Source organism: Eptesicus fuscus, chromosome 11 (assembly GCF_027574615.1).
Source record: "Eptesicus fuscus isolate TK198812 chromosome 11, DD_ASM_mEF_20220401, whole genome shotgun sequence".
In the NCBI taxonomy this organism is placed as follows: domain Eukaryota; kingdom Metazoa; phylum Chordata; class Mammalia; order Chiroptera; family Vespertilionidae; genus Eptesicus; species Eptesicus fuscus.
This window is the reverse complement of record NC_072483.1, coordinates 68,366,669-68,382,933: the sequence shown is the minus strand read 5'-3', so window position 1 is coordinate 68,382,933 and position 16,265 is coordinate 68,366,669. Positions and strand designations below refer to the sequence as shown.

Sequence of the window (16,265 nt, the reverse complement as noted above, 5' to 3'; positions counted from 1 at the left end):
GTTATTAAAAATAAAGCAAACTATAATCCTTGGCAGATCAATCAGGTAAAAAACATTGGTGGAAGTTGGAAGCACAGGATAACCGACACGAATCTTCAGCACAAAGCACATCTTTAAAAACATGAAACGATGACTCTTTGGAGGACAATAGCTAAATATCCAAGAATCATCAGGTTTGAAAAATATTGCTTAATCACTTTCCAAAACACAGTTAGCTGCAAGAACTGAAGATCCTGTTAAAAATATCAAGGTAATCATATTTATTGCATCTTTAGAATGCATTTCGAAACAGAAAATTAACATGCACCTCAGCTTCACCAAAATATATATATTTAAGAGGGGGGAAACCTACGATATTTTATAAACAAAGTGTAGACTATATGTGCTTTTCAAAGGGGCTGAATTAAATATAACCAGCTGCCAATGTTGTGCTCTAACATACTTGAATTAGTGGGTATGTGTATGCTAAATTCATTTATTTTTGTCAACAATAAATGAAATAAAAACACTGCCCTATACAATCCACTATCAGCAGTGAGTACAACAGCAAAAAATTATTGTACAATTTATACATACTAAAATATTTTCTTCCTCTAGAGATAATGCAGAACAAAACCTAATCACTATAAGACTTAATTTGGGAAATCTCAAATTACAATAGGGAAAAACCAAATCAGGGTGTGTATTGAGCCCAAAACAAAGGTTCCTGGTCATAAGGCTATAAGATTATAAGTGCAAGTGGTAGTAGAATAAAGCATGCTCAAATTGTATGCTCGGGTCGTTGTATATTAAACCTTTAAATTAAACAAGACTAGCTAAAGAAATGCCTTAAGCATAGCAAGATAATTGGGAATCGTGTCATCTCCTTTACCACTTTTGTTACCCAACTTATACAATGCGCAAAGTGCTAAGCAACACTACAAAAACACATTTACATCAACACTGAAAGACCTGGGGAAATGAAATCCAACAATTTTATTTAATGAGCTTGTATTTTCTAAATTTTGTTTTATTTTTTCCTGTTTTCATACAGTATTGAAAACAAAACGCGGCACATTCACATTTTCCCGAGGAACTGTAAAGATGATCTCTACAGGGATAAACGTTGTAAAGCCTGAAGCTCAATCAATTGATGTTGAAAACTCTCAAAGGAGTAAAGGCTTGATCTGAATGGTCTAGAACATGTACTGTAATTTAATAGAAGAGATGGTCGTCTTAATATTTAATGATTTAAAAGAACTTCCCAGTCCATGCGAAGAGTACAGTCCAAGAATAAATCAAATTTCTGGACGCATTTTATGCTACATATGTGTATACTTTGCGATCCTCAGGTGTTCGTGCCAAGTATTCTCTCTCAATAAGTCCTTCAATACGCTTCTTAATAACAACTGGACTTGGTAAGAATCGAGCCTTCAATTGCTGAGTTACCTAAAACAGAAGGTAAAACAACGATTTCTCACCAGAAAATTTAAGACACATAACATTTCCATATTAACACAAAAATTCTTATCTTTGAATAGAACTGATGTGTCACTTTAAGACTCAGATCAAACTTTTAGTAATCTGATTACCTTCTCACATCAGAATGTGAATACTACAGTAGGTTACAATTAATGGAATATATCAGTATGATGTATACCACCTACTACTTAACCATTTTTACTTCTGGGATATCCTCCCAATTCACAGAATTTGGGTAGCATGTGTGTAAGAGCACAAACTCTAGACCCAAACCGCCTGGACGCAAATCTCAGCTCTCTGACTTACTAGCTCTGGGACATTGGGAAAGCTACATAACCTCATGAAGTTTCTATGTATATTAAATGAGTTAACAGACGTGATGCTTTAGAATAATGCCAAGTGCTGCTGTTGCCATTATTTTCTCCAACTGAAGTCAGGATTCTAAGTATTGTGACACCAGTTATAATAAAACAGTAACTATAGCAGCAGCCAAAGTCTTGACTGTGCACTATGTATCAGGCATTTTGTATATATTCTAATGTAATGCTCTTAGCCCCATAAAGTAGGTTGTCTAATTTTTTCAAGTGAAGAAAATAAGCCACAGAGGAAAACTGAGATCAACAAGTAGTAAACTGAGCCAGTAGTTAGAGAGGAGAACCCACACCGCTCTGCCGCAAGTCCATGCTTTCCCCAGGAATCCACCGGCCTCTCTTGCAGAGCATTCATCCATAAGTCAGCTTTTTTTTTTTTTTTACTCCTGCTGGATAAGCTCATTTCCCAAGGCCAGTGAATTGATAATCCTTTAAAGTCTGAAACTTCAGCATCTCACTCTCCACCTAAAATCTACTTGTTCTCAACCCACCTGAATTCTCTAATCCTCTGACCCTTTCGTCTAAGCAATTAGACAACCTACTTGAATAACTTCTTTTGAACTTACCTCATCTCTGATGGGGGTTTAGACTGCACATAAGATCATTTCAACACTCAATAGTATCCTCAACTCTCTGATTCCTTTGGTTCTAGTCTATAAACATTCTTTTAACACTTACTACATCATTCAAAATCTACTACTTAGCTCCCTGCTGAGTACAATTGTAGTTTATAATACCTTGTGTAGACCAGGAGGCAGCAAACTGCAGCCTGCAGGCCTAATACAGCCAACTGCCTATTTTGTTAATTCTTACTAGAACACACTCACTTGTTATCTATGGCCACTTTCATGTTAAAACTGATTATTAAGCGCACACACACACACACACACACACACACACACACAGTCTGCCAATCTGAAACAGACTGATAACACAAATTTATAGTATTCAAGTTCACCAAGTTTCTAAGGACAATAACCTCACATCCTGTTTTATGTAGGGAAAAAAGATCATTTCAGTTTGAAATTCCTCGAACTCCCACCTTACACATATACGTTTAGCCATACTTGAGTCCATTCTTGACTAACACACCCCTGCACCCTATATGCTGAGGAAGAGGAATATTCAGTAACATTCCTCTTAACACAACTACCACCCACCTGTGCCCTGAACAATCCTCTCCCCTTTCCTTTGACTTTGGTACCTCAATTATCCCGTTTCATTTTTTCCTTTTGTTTTTAAGCATTCCCTTTTTAAAATTTTTATCCTTATATAAACATGCTCAATATCTTCCCATCTAGAAAAAGAAAACCCAGAAACCCTCAACCCTCAACCTTTAACACTGCTCTCTGCCCTTTCCTACGAGCCAACATCTCAAAGGCTAAGCCACTCTCTTATGGTTGCACCTTCATTTTACTTCTCAAGGCACTGCCATAAAATACCCACTCTTAGCAGTCCAATGAAAATGCCTAGGAAAACTAACCAGTCACCTAAGTGCCAATGTGCCTTAAGTGTTTGATTTGATTTTTCCATTTTTGAAATTTGTAACATGTGAACACTCAATAAACAGTAACTGATTAATTTTAGAAATAAAGGTAGTTTGTTTTATACAAAAGTATTGAATAGCAGTGAAATTTTTTGTTTTCATGTGACAACATTCTATGATTTTCGTAACAAATGTTAGTTCTTGAAGTGTGCACATATTTCGATGTATGGCTGTGTTTAAATATCAAGTGTGTCATACTTTTAATAGTATTATTTGATTATAGTTTTCTAACTTAAAAATTCTATTTTAAATCAGTTGAATATAGTACTTTCCTAAATTTCGACTGTTCGTGTTGTTTTGCTCTTCTACACTAATCCAGCGTCAGTGTCCTCACCTCTGCTACTAACACATTGTGCTGCATCTTCTTTCTAGACTTCATTATCCGCACTATAGCAGCTTCTATCTCATGTTTCCTGTCGTCATCTACTTTCTGCCTTGTTTCTTTCCTTTCTGGGTCAGATTCACCTTGTTTGGCAGCAACTAAAAGAGAAATAAAGACATTTATGTGATTATCATGTAATTTCAAATGTAATGAAAAAATGTGGCTTATAAACAAAATATAAGTTAGTAATATCCCCTGAGAAAAACTACAGCAAAACCTTGTTTCTAGAACTTAATTCATTCCAAGAAAGCTGTTCAAGAAGTGATTAGAAAACCAAATCATTTTTTCCCATTAGAAATAATGTAAATTGAATTCATTCCCGACCCCCTGATGATTCCATTTTAACCTTTTATATAGTACATGTCTAAGGTACTGTTTAATTTATAAATAAACACTTCTTTTCTTAAATTTATTGAACCACTCCCCACTAGCCTTAAGCGAATTTTTCATACATCACTGCCTCGAAATTTCTATCACCAGCTAAATGCTTTTTGTCCAATCAACAGCAGTTTTTCTACCTATTCAATTGCCTGTGATTGTTTTGTTAGCACTTTCACACCCTTAGCAACATTAACACTCTTGATGGCCTATTTACATTTTAAAATTGTGGTAATCATTAATGTGGATTTTGTCAGCAATAAAAGCATTTTTTCTTTTGTTTGTTGCCTGAGAGCCCCTTTTAGTCATGCTGAGGTATCAGCATAAAAGGGATGTCAGGTTGAAAAGTGAAGTGTTGGTTGACAACCAAGACATTTTTTCTGAGAACTTGGTCCAGAACTGAATTGTTCGAGATGGGAGAAATTGGAGAATCAAGGTTTGACTGAAATTTCAACCTGACTATACACATATACTAATTTCTAGTAAACATCCCAAAAGTGCCAATTCAGTGGTTAATAAATACTTAAATAACAAGTAGTGATATAAAAATCCTATAATCCTAAATTATTTATTTTAAATATTAGGAATTTATTTTTATAGAGATAAGAAAACAATTTTATTTTTTATAGAATATGATTCCTTTCCTGAAAGAAAAATGATAGGTGATTATCTTTAGCAGTTAACTTATCAGTCATTTTCATTGTTTGTTGACTCCCACAGGTCAATTAGTACCACTTCAACTCCAAGCTAATCCTCACTAAAAGTATCTCAGGTAAGAGAATACCTGATGGTTTACCAACTCAAATTATGGCTGTAATCTCTAATGCTTAAAGAGGAGGCAAGAATGCCAACTAAAGAAACTCCATAACAATTAATTCATTTACACTTCTCACCAATTATCTAACAATTTGTCATGTATCTTATTAAATTTTTTATTTCACAATCTCATTATCACTAGGCATACTATATTCCAATCTTCAGGAGAAATCTCATTCTGTTATTCTCTACAGACTTCAAGGCAATTGCTAAGGGATTAAATATAGAAGTTCCTTTCTCCTACAACTTTACTCTCTTTGAAGTATCAGAGAAAGAAAAGTGATAACTAAATTTTGGGTTATTGGTGTTCAATAGGAGATAGATGTGAAGTTTGTGGTGGTAGAAATTGGAAAATTACAAAGAACCATAAGGGATACTGCTGTCTTAGGCAGGGGCACTCCCATGAGACAGTAGACACACAATTCAGATCATTCTGGTATGGCCATCACATACATTTATAAGTTCCTAGCTGTTTCTAACCAGAATCCCTTGGCTGAGAATTCTGCTTTCAGTGTCTTTCCAAGTTAAAGATCATCAGTCTTAATGAAAAAGAGTAAAATTAGATTAAAATGTTCTACCGTATTTTCCGGCGTATAGAAGATTTTCCTGGGTTAAAAAGTCGTCTTATACGCCGGAAAATACGGTACTAAGAAAGAATAATGCTTTTCCTCAAAAAAGTCAATGTCAATGTCACTTAAAAAAGATAGGGATTGCTTTCAACAGAATTCAATTCAATTGAGACATATAATTTTGTTGGGTGTGATATAGGATTACAATTAGGAAGGGAACTATCTTATTTTAAGGACATATATGTATGCTGAACTATTTGGAGGGAAGTGTTATGATGTTTGCATTTTCATTTAAAAACTAGCAAATACATACCTATATGGAGGGACAAGGGAAGGGCGCCTGAGCAAATGTGGCAAATTTTTAATGACTTGTAAATATATGTGATGGCCATACCCATGTCCATGATGGTACTTTTCACCTTTTCTGTAGATTTGGAAATATTTAAAACTAGAGGCCTGGTGCACGAAATTCATGCACGGGGTGGGGGAAGGGTGCCCCCCCCCCCCAGCCCAGCCTGGACCCTCTCCAATCTGGGACATCCCTCTCACAAACCGGGACTGCTGGCTCCTAACTGCTCACCTGCCTGCCTTCCTGATTGCCCCTAACTGCCCCCCGCCCCTGCCAGCATGATCGCCCCTAACTGCCCCTCCGCTGGCCTGGTCGCCCCCAACTGCCACCCCCCCGCCAGCCTGGTTGCCCCTAACTACCACCCCCCCCCCTGCCGCCAGCCTGGTTGCCCCCAACTGCAACCAGTGGTTATTTATTATATTCTATTAACTTACACAAAATACCTGTTTGCCCCCGACTGCCCCCCCCCCACTAGCCTGGTTGCCCCCAACTGCAACCAGTGGTTATTTATTTATTATATTCTATTAACTTACACAAAATACCTGGTCGCCCCTGACTGCGCCCCCTGCTGGCCTGGTTGCCCCTCACTGCCCACCCTGCCGGCCTGGTCGCCCCATGCAGCCTGCTGGTCAGTTGTTTGGTTGTTGTCCATTGCTAACCCCCCTGCCGGCCTGGTCACCCCAAGCAGCCTGCTGGTCAGTCGTTTGGTCGTCCCTCGCTACCCCCCCTGCCGGCCTTATTGCCCCACGCAGACTGCTGTTCGGTTGTTACTGTGAGGGCGGCGTGACCAATTTGCATATTACCCTTTTATTAGTATAGATAAGAAGTTGGAGGGAAAAAGAAATAATATTTTAAATAATCCATTTGGTTCATCTGGATTTGGTCACCTTAATAGGTGTACTCCAAAATAAATGTGAAGATTGTGGTGAAACACACTCTATTATGACTTTTTAGAAAACATGAGGGCAGGCACTCACTCCTAGAGCCTAGCACAGTATACTCTGTACTTAAGAGTACAACAGAGGTGTTTGCTTGTGTAAGTGGGTACCTATCTATGCAGATGTGTGGAAGGGGAACAGAGGAAGAAGGTGAGCAGTGGTGATGGAAAGACTCTCAACTACAGAAACTGCTGTAAATTACAAAGAACCTAGTTCTTTTCAAAGGTTGCATTAGGTAATACTTTTAACTCCTTTGCTGGAACTTCTATTATTTACTACAGTAAAAAGCAGCATAAAAAGGTATGGTTACAGTGTCTGAATATTTGATTTTTATTCTAAGTACTTTCTCCAAAAGGCAAATGGGTATTTTGACAACTTAAGAAAACCTTCAGGGGTCCTCAAACTTTTTAAACAAGGGGCCAGTTCACTGTCCCTCAGACTGTTGGAGGGGTGGACTATAGTTAAAAAAAAACAATGAACAAATTCCTATGCACACTGCACATATCTTATTTTGAAGTAAAAAAACAAAACGGCAAAAACACCCGCATGTGGCCCGCGGGCTGTAGTTTGAGGACACCTGAGTCCTATATGGTCACAGTACTTATAACCAGAGATAAAATTTTAACTTACACAAAATACCAGTAAGAACTTTAAGAAGTCATCTAGTCAATTTTTTTCATCATTTATATACGTATATAAAAACCTAAGCGACCGTTACGACCAGTTACTATGATGATGCACTGACCACCAGGGGGCAGACGCTCAATGCAGGAGCTGCCCCCTGGTGATCAGTGCACAGCCAACCTCCTGTGGTCCCTCCCGCGGCTGGCTGGCACCGATCGCCCCGATTACTGGCCAGGCAGAGGGACCCCACCAGTGCATGAATTTGTGCACCTGACCTCTAGTCCTATCTAATAAAAGAGTAATATGCAAATTGACTGTACACCCGCTACACACAAGCCACACTCACCAGCCAATCAGGAGCAAGTATGCAAATTAACCCAACCAATATGGCTGCGGCCATGGAGCTGCAGCAAGCAGGAGGCTTGGGTTTTCCCTGGCAATGGAGAAAACCAAACTTCCCTGCCACTCTGGCTGGCCCAAGCCTACACTCAAGGCTACAAAGTTTCAATGATAGAAGATAAATAAATCCCAACAAAAATGGCGGCAGCCACGGAGGTGGAGAGAGCAGGAGGCTTGAGTTGACCCTAGCGATGGAGGAAGCCAAACTTCCCTGCTGCCTTGGCTGGCCCAGGCCTACACTCAAGGCTACAAAGTTTCAATGATAGAAGATAAATAAATCCCAACAAAAATGGTGGCAGCCACGGAGCTAGAGAGAGCAGGAGGCTTGAGTTGCCCCTGGTGATGGAGGAAGCCAAGTTCCTGCAGCCCTGGCCTGCCTTGGCCTCCGCTACAAAGTTTCAATTATAGAAGATAAATAAATCCCAACAAAAATGGCTGCGGCCACGGAGTGAGCAGGAGGTTTGGCTCCACTCAATGATACGAAGTTTCAATTATAGAAGATAAATAAATCCCAGATACCAGGGCCTCCGGCTTGGGTTGCCGGGGGGCGTGGCCGGCCTGCAAACCACCACAGGCCCCTCGCCCAGGCTGCCATGCCCCAAGGGAACCCCAACCCTGATCTGGGACACCCTTCAGGGCAAACCAGCTGGCCCCACCTGTGCACCAGGCCTCTATCCTATCTAATAAAAGAGTAGTATGCAAATTGACCATAATTCCAACACACAAGATGGCCACCACAAGATTGCCAGCAGGGAAGGTCAGTTGGGAGGGACCAGGCCTGCAAGGGAGGACAGTTGGGGGGGGGGGGAGGGACCCAGGCCTGCAGGGGAGAGCAATTGGGGGGGGGGACCAGGCCTGCAGGGGAGGGTAGTTAGGGGCAATCAGGCTGGCAGGGGAGTGGTTAGGGGGCGTTCAGGCTGGCAGGCAGAAGCGGTTAGAGGCAATCAGGAAGGCAAGCAGGCAAGCAGTTGGGAGCCAGCAGTCCTGGTTTGTGAGAGGGTTGTCTGACTGCCTGTTTAGGCCCGATCCAGGTAGGGGTCCCAGTTTGGAGAGGGTGCAGGCTGGGCTGAGGGACACCCCCCCACACACACCGTGCACAAATTTCATGCACCGGGTCTCTAGTATATAAATAACTATATTACAATTTTAATCAGATCTAAAACACTACACACACAAACACCACCAAAAATTAAAAATTCATGAAGAGAAGACTTTTTAAAATAACAATACTATCTGACAACATAATTGGTGGATATGATGAAACCTGTGATTGCAAAGATATTTATTTAGGGTAAAGCATTGTGAGGCTAAGTAATTCAGATCTATTATGTATCACCATACATTTTCCTCCAAATCTAGGATACAAGTCCTGAAACCTGAAACCCATATCTGTTGAAAATTATAAATTCACATGTCTTGCACTTTGGAGAAAAAAGACATTTTATTACAGGACTCACTGGCAGAGTTGTTTTATTTTTACTCTATAACTGTGTCCCAAAGATATGGGATCAATTTTGGTAAAGAAGATACAATGACATGGTTTTCAACTATAGGACAAAGTAGTCAAGACTCTGACAAAAACACACCACACTGCTTTGCCAAGCATAGGGATCCTATCAGGGTCAAAAAGGAAAACAAAAGTGTGTATATAAAGTTCTTGAATCAACATATTTTGGCAATCCATTGTATATTTAGCATTAAAATAATTTTAAAAAGACTATCTTTTATTAACATACTAGAGGCCCGGTGCACGAAATTCGTGCACGGAGCAGGGTTGTCCCACAGCCCAGCCTGTACTCTCTCCAATCTGGGACCCCTCAAGGGATGTCCGACTGCCCGTTTAGGCCCGATCCCGGATCGGGCCTAAACGGGCAGTCGGACATCCCTCTCACAATCAAGGACTGCTGGCTCCCAACTGCTCGCCTGCCTGCCTTCCTGACTGCCCCTAACTGCTTCTGCCTGCCAGCCTGATCACCCCCTAACCACTCCGCTGCCAGCCTGTTTGCCCCCAACTTCCCTCCTCTGCCGGCCTGGTCACTCCTAACTGCCCTCTCCTGCAGGGTTGATCACCTCCAACTGCCCTCCCTTGCAGGCCTGGTCCCTCTCAACTGCCCTCCCTTGCAGGCCAGGTGCCTCCCAACTGCCCTCTCCTGCTGGCCATCTTGTGTCCACATGGGGGCAGCGATATTGTGTGTTGCAGTGATGATCAATCTGCATAGTACTCTTTTATTAGATAGGATAGAGGCCTGGTACAGGGATGGGGGCCAGCTGGTTTGCCCTGAAGGGTGTCCCTGATCAGGGTGGGGTTCCCTTGGGGCGTGGGGCGGCCTGAGCGAGGGGCCTGTGGTGGTTTGCAGGCCGGCCACGCCCCCTGGCATCTGGAATTTATTTTCCTCTTATAATTGAAACTTTGTAGCCTGGAATGGAGCCAAGCCTGGGGCTCCCTCTGTGGCTGGCAGCCATTTCTGTTGGGGTTATAATTGAAACTTTGTAGCCTTAAGCGGGTGGGCTTGGCCAGGGTGTGCAGAAAGCTTTGCTTCACCTGTTGCCAGGAGCAACCCTGGCCTGCTCTCTCAAGCTCCATTCTGCCGCCATTTGTTTGAATTTGTTTACCTTCTATAATAGAAACTTTGTAGCTTGAGTGGAGGCTTAGGCCTGGCCAGGGCAGGCGGAAAGCTTGGCTTCTTCTGTTACCTAGGAAACCTTGCTCTCTGTGGCTGTAGCCATCTTGGTTGGGTTAATTTGCATACTTGCTCTGATTGGATGGTGAGCGTGGCTTGTGGATGTGTCAGAGGCATGGTCAATTTGCATATTTGTCTATTATTAGGTAGGATAATGTAAACACAATTTTTTAAAATAAAAACTATTTAAAATTTTCTCTTATTTTAAAAATAGTTTTACCACAAGATATTAGCTGTAATAAATAAATTAATACTGGAACACTTCCTGATACTAGTTTTAAGACCAAGTAGAAAACTACATTAGAGTTTAAATGTCAACTAAGGTAGAGGGCCTTTTTTTCCTTTAAATGCATTGAAACACACATTTTACATAATGTTAAATATACAAGAAACAGAATGTTCTTAAAAATGAAGCTGTACTAAAAAGTGCTCACAACAGTCACTTGTACATTTTTAAGTTAGAATATGAATTTTAAGGTTTTCAAACTTAAAAATATTCATCAAAATATAAACAGCTTCATCTAAAGATCAAATTTTAGATAGGTAACTCAATTTTGAGAAATCTGTAAGTCAGTTTTAAAAACAGACATCCACTGAATATTATTTACCCACTTAAAAAGAATAACTTTATAAGTAGTAATATGTTCATAAAAAACTGTAATTCCTCAGGGATATTGGCCTCTAATTCTTTTTTCTTTATAGTGTCTGTATCTGGTTTTGGGATTAGGGTAATGCTGGCTTCATATAAAGAGCTAGGAAATGTGCCTTCCTCTTGAATTTTTTGGAATAGTCTGAGGACAGGTTTACTCCCCTGTGAAGCCATCTGGTCCCAGGCTTTTGTTTGTTGGAAGTTTTTTGATGACTGCTTCAATTTCCTCCTTAGTTATCGGCCTGTTGAGATTTTTTGATTCTTCTTAACTGAGTTTTGGAAGGTTGTATTTTTCTAGGAATATGTCCATTTCCTCTAGGTTGTTAAGTTTGTTGGAATAGAGTTGTTCTAGTATTTTTTTACAATCCTTTGTATTTCTGTAGGGTCTGTTGTTATTTCGCCTCTCATTTCTGATTTTGTTTATTTGGGTCCTCTCTTTTTGCTTCTTGGTGAGCCTGGCTAGAGGTTCATCAATCTTGTTTATCATCCTTTCAAAGAACCAGCCCTTGGTTTCATTGAACTTTGGTATTGTTTTTTTTGGTCTCTATGTCATTTATTTCTGCTCTGATCTTTATTATCTCCTTCCTTCTGCTCATTCTGGGTTTTCTTGTTGTTCTCTTCCTAATTCTTTAGGTTGCAGAGTTAGATAATTTATTACCATTTTTTCTTGTTTTCTGAGGTAGGCCTCTAATACTATGAACTTTGCTCTCAGGGCTTTCACTGTGTCCCATAAGTTTTAGATTGTTGTGTTATCATTGTCATTTGTTTCCAGGATGCTTTTAATTTTTTCTTTGATCTCTTTGGTAACCCAATCATTGTTTAATAGCATGCTATCCAGCCTCCAAGTGTTTTAATTTTTTTTGACTGTTTTTATTGTAGTTGATTTCTAAAATTATGCCATTGTGGTCTGAGAAGATGCTTGACATGATTATAATCTTGAATTTGGAGAGACTTTGGTCTGTGAACCAAAATGTGTGCTAAAATCCTTAACAAAATCGGATCCAGCATTACATTAGGAAGATCATACACCATGACCAAGTGGGATTTATCCCAGGGATGCAAGGCTGGTACAATATCCGAAAATCAATAAATGTGACACATCACATAAACAAATTGAAAGACAAGTCATATAATCATATCAACTGATGCAGAAAAGGCATTTGACAAAATCCAACACCCTTTCCTGATAAAAACTATCAGCAAAGTGGGAATAGAGGGATCATACCTGAACATAATAAAAGCTTTATATGACAAACCGACAGCAAACATCATCCTCAACAGGCAAAAGCTAAAACCATTTCCCCTAAGAACAGGAACGAGACAGAGATGCCCACTTTCACCACCCTTGTTTGACATAGTACTGGAAATGCTAGCCATAGCGATCAGACAAGTTGAAGAAATAAAGGGCATCCAAATTAGAAAACAAGAAATAAAATTGTCATTATTCGCAGATGACATGATACTGTACTTAGAAAACCCTAAAGACTCCATCATAAAACTACTAGACTTAATAAATGAATTCCAGCAATGTAGCAGGATACAAAATTAACACCCAGCAATCTATGGCTTTTTTATACACAGAACTCACAGAAAGAGAAACAAAAAAAAAAAATCCCATTTACCACTGCAACACAAAAATTAAGGTACATAGGAATAAATTTAATCAAGGAGGTAAAAGACCTGTACTCAGAAAATTACAAAACGTTGAAACAAGAGATAGAGGAAGACATAAACAAATGGAAGAATATTCCGTGTTCATGGATTGGTAGAATCAACATCATTAAAATGTCCATCCTACCCAAAGCAATCTACAGATTCAATGCAATCCCTGTTAAAATACCAACAGCATACTTCAAAGATCTAGAACAAACTCTCCAAAAATTCATTTGGAACAAAAAAAGACCCTGAATAGCTGCAGCAATCTTGAGAAAGAAAAACAAAGTTGGAGGTATCACAATACTAGATACCAAGCAATATTATAAAGCTATTGTTCTCAAAACTGCCTGGTACTGTCACAAGAACAGACATATAGACCAATGGAACAGAAGAGAGAACCCAGAGATCAACCCAAGTCATTATGCTCAATTAATATTTGACAAAGGAGGCAAGAGCATACAATGGAGACAAGACGGTCTCTTCAATAAATGATGTTGGGAAAATTGGACGGATACATGCAAAAAAATGAAACTATGCCACCAACTTACACCATATACAAAAATAAACTCAAAATGGATACAGGACTTAAACATAAGACAGGAAACCATAAAAATGGTTTAGAAGAAGCCATCGACAGCAAAATAGCAGACATTTGTCGTAGTAATATCTTTACCAATACAGCTCCTAGGGCAATGAAAACTAAGGAGAAAATAAACAAATGTGACTACATAAAAATAAAAGGCTTCTGCACAGCAAAAGAAACCATCAACAAAACAATAAGAGAGTCCACTGCATGTGAGAACATATTTGCCAATGTTATCTCTGATAAGGGTTTAATCTCCAAAATTTATAGGGAACTCCTACAACCTAACCTAACAAAAGGAAGATAAACAATCCAATCAAAAATGGGCAAAGGACGTAAGTAGACACCTTTTGAAAGAGGACATATAGAAGACCAAGAGACATATGAAAACATGCTCAAAGTCACTAACCATCCAAGAGATGCAAATCAAAACAACAAAGAGGTATCATTTCACACCTGTCAGAATGGCTATCATAAACAAATCAACAAACGACAAATGCTGGAGAGGATGCAGAGAAAAAGGAACCCTCTTGCACTGCTGGTGGGAATGCAGACTGGTACAGCCACTCTGGAAAACAGTATGGCATTTTCTCAAAAAAATAAAAATGAAAATGCAACTTCCATTTGACCCAGTAATCCCACTTCTAGGAATATATCCCAAGAAAACAGAAATACCAATCAGAATGCACCCCTATGTTCATAGCAGCACAATGTATAATAGCTAAGATTTGGAAACAGCCTAAGTGCTCATTAGCAAATGAGTGGGTTAGAAAACTGTGGTACATCTATACAATGGAATACTACGCTGCTGTAAAAAACGAAGGAATTCTTACCATTTGCAAAAGCATAGATAGAACTGGAGAGCATTATGCTAAGCGAAATAAGCCAGGCAGAGAAAGATAAATATCACATGATCTCACTCATTTGTGGAATATAATGAACAACATAAACTGATGAATAGGGAGAGAACCAGAGTCATAGAGGCATTGAATAGACTGTCCAACCTATGAGGGAAGGCAGGGGGTGAGGGGGTAAGAGATCAACCAAAGGACTTGTATGCATGCATATGAGCATAACCAATGGATACAGATGGGGGTGTGAGGGCATGTGCTGGGGGTTGGGGGCGGCTGGGGAGAGGTCAATGGGGGGAAAGGAGACTTATGTAATACATTAAAGAACTTAAATTAAAATAAATAAATAAAACAACTGTAATTCCTGCATCAAAAATCTATTCAAGTATCAAATTCACCACTATGAATTACTTCTTAAAATGTTTACTGTACTTGGATTCCACTGCATTGTGACAGGAACAAAGATCGATAAAAGCGGCTTTAATTAAGCCTATGTGTCATGCAGCACCAGAAAAGACTTTTTTAAAAGCTAAAAGTCATACTGATAAGAATTTTTAGAGAAAAAAACAATACAATTTGTTTTAAGAGGAACAATATAATACCTGTTTGAATCTTGACTCTGTGTAGTTTGGATGTGAATTGATCATTAACTGTGAATATGTGACCATTTTCTATTTCCTTTGACTTGGGTTCTTTTGTGAGAACCCGTTGTGTTGGTTTACCACAGGCGAGGGACTGCAGGGCTCTAACAAGTTCCCTTTCAGGGATATCCGTTTCTTGTTGAATTTCCTGAAATTTTATCAGATCGACATAATTATAAATAGACTTTTTGACAGGTTAAGGCAGATTAACTAGTAAGTAAAACTGATCAAGCAGTGATGAGAGAGGTAATATCACTAAGGTAATATTTTACAACCAAGAAATCCCCCCATTATGGTACTTCACCAAAATCTCACTAATTTGGAAAAAACAACAAAAAACAGAGAAAAACGTGATTCAAATTATAAAATACAGAAAATACATGTACTTTTTTTTAATTTTAGGATATAATGCCCAATCTAAAAATATCATCCAGCAGAGAATATTAGGAACCTGCTTTAATAGTTAGGTAAAAATAAAGTGTTAACCAACATATAATTGCTACTTTTAGAAATACTCTACAATCTTCCTTACAAGTTTATTAACATGATTCCTTTGCTTAGTAACTTCTTTTGTAGAGAGAAGCGAAGTAAGCTTGAACTAAGACCTTCTATCAGACAATCAAAATTTATATTCCAAGTTGACCATATCTACTGTCTGTATGACCAAATTAAAAAAATTAAGTACCTGGTAATTAATACTAAATATGAAAAGCAATAAACCGTTATGAAGTGCAGGTGATAGCAGGTGATAATTGTTGCTACAAGTTATGAGATAAATAAAATACATTAAAAGCAGTTCATGAAAAAACTGTATAGTTGCCACGAATGACATGGTTTGAACTGCATGGGTACACTGTGGATATTTGTCAACAAATATAGTCGACTCTTCCCATCCATTGGTTTCACATCAACGGATGCAAACAACCTGGGATGGAAAACAGTATTTTTGCATTCTCAACAACAGTTTTATAATCTGGGAATGTGAAGGGCCAACTACTTATAGAGTCAAACTAGGGCTGGATTTTCAACTGTAGGTGGACAGGTGTTGGACTCCTAAGCTCTACCTTGTTTAAAGGTCAACTGTATAATTTTTAAAAATATATTTTATTTTTTTAGAGTGAAAGAGAGAGGAGAGAGGGCGAAATATCGATGAAACAACTATCAGCTGCCTCCTGCATACCCGCTACTAGGGATTGAGCCTGCATCCCGAGCAAGTGCCCTGAACTGGAATTGAACCCGTGTCCTCTCGATGACTGGCCAGGGCTCAACTGAATAATTTTTAAACTCATTATAATCTTATGTCAGTGGGAAAGCAAGAGAATTGTACATGGATAGGATTTAGTCCCTACCCTACACAACTAGAGGGATGTA

The 16,265-nt window shown here is 39.1% G+C and overlaps 1 protein-coding gene across 4 annotated transcripts in view; it reads right to left on the bottom strand.

The window, feature by feature from the left end:
• Nucleotides 1-245: 245 nt before the first annotated feature.
• CUL3 (cullin 3) overlaps nt 246-16,265 on the bottom strand; it is a 108,325-nt gene continuing 92,305 nt past the window's right edge. For all 4 annotated transcript variants that reach the window (XM_054723513.1, XM_054723514.1, XM_054723516.1 and 1 more), the window contains 3 exons: nt 14,856-15,042; nt 3,713-3,858; nt 246-1,428 (listed from right to left, as the gene is read on the bottom strand). In XM_054723513.1, the coding sequence (XP_054579488.1) occupies nt 1,297-1,428; nt 3,713-3,858; nt 14,856-15,042 (465 nt within the window). In that variant the 3' untranslated portion in view covers nt 246-1,296. The remainder of the gene's footprint in view (nt 1,429-3,712; nt 3,859-14,855; nt 15,043-16,265) is intronic.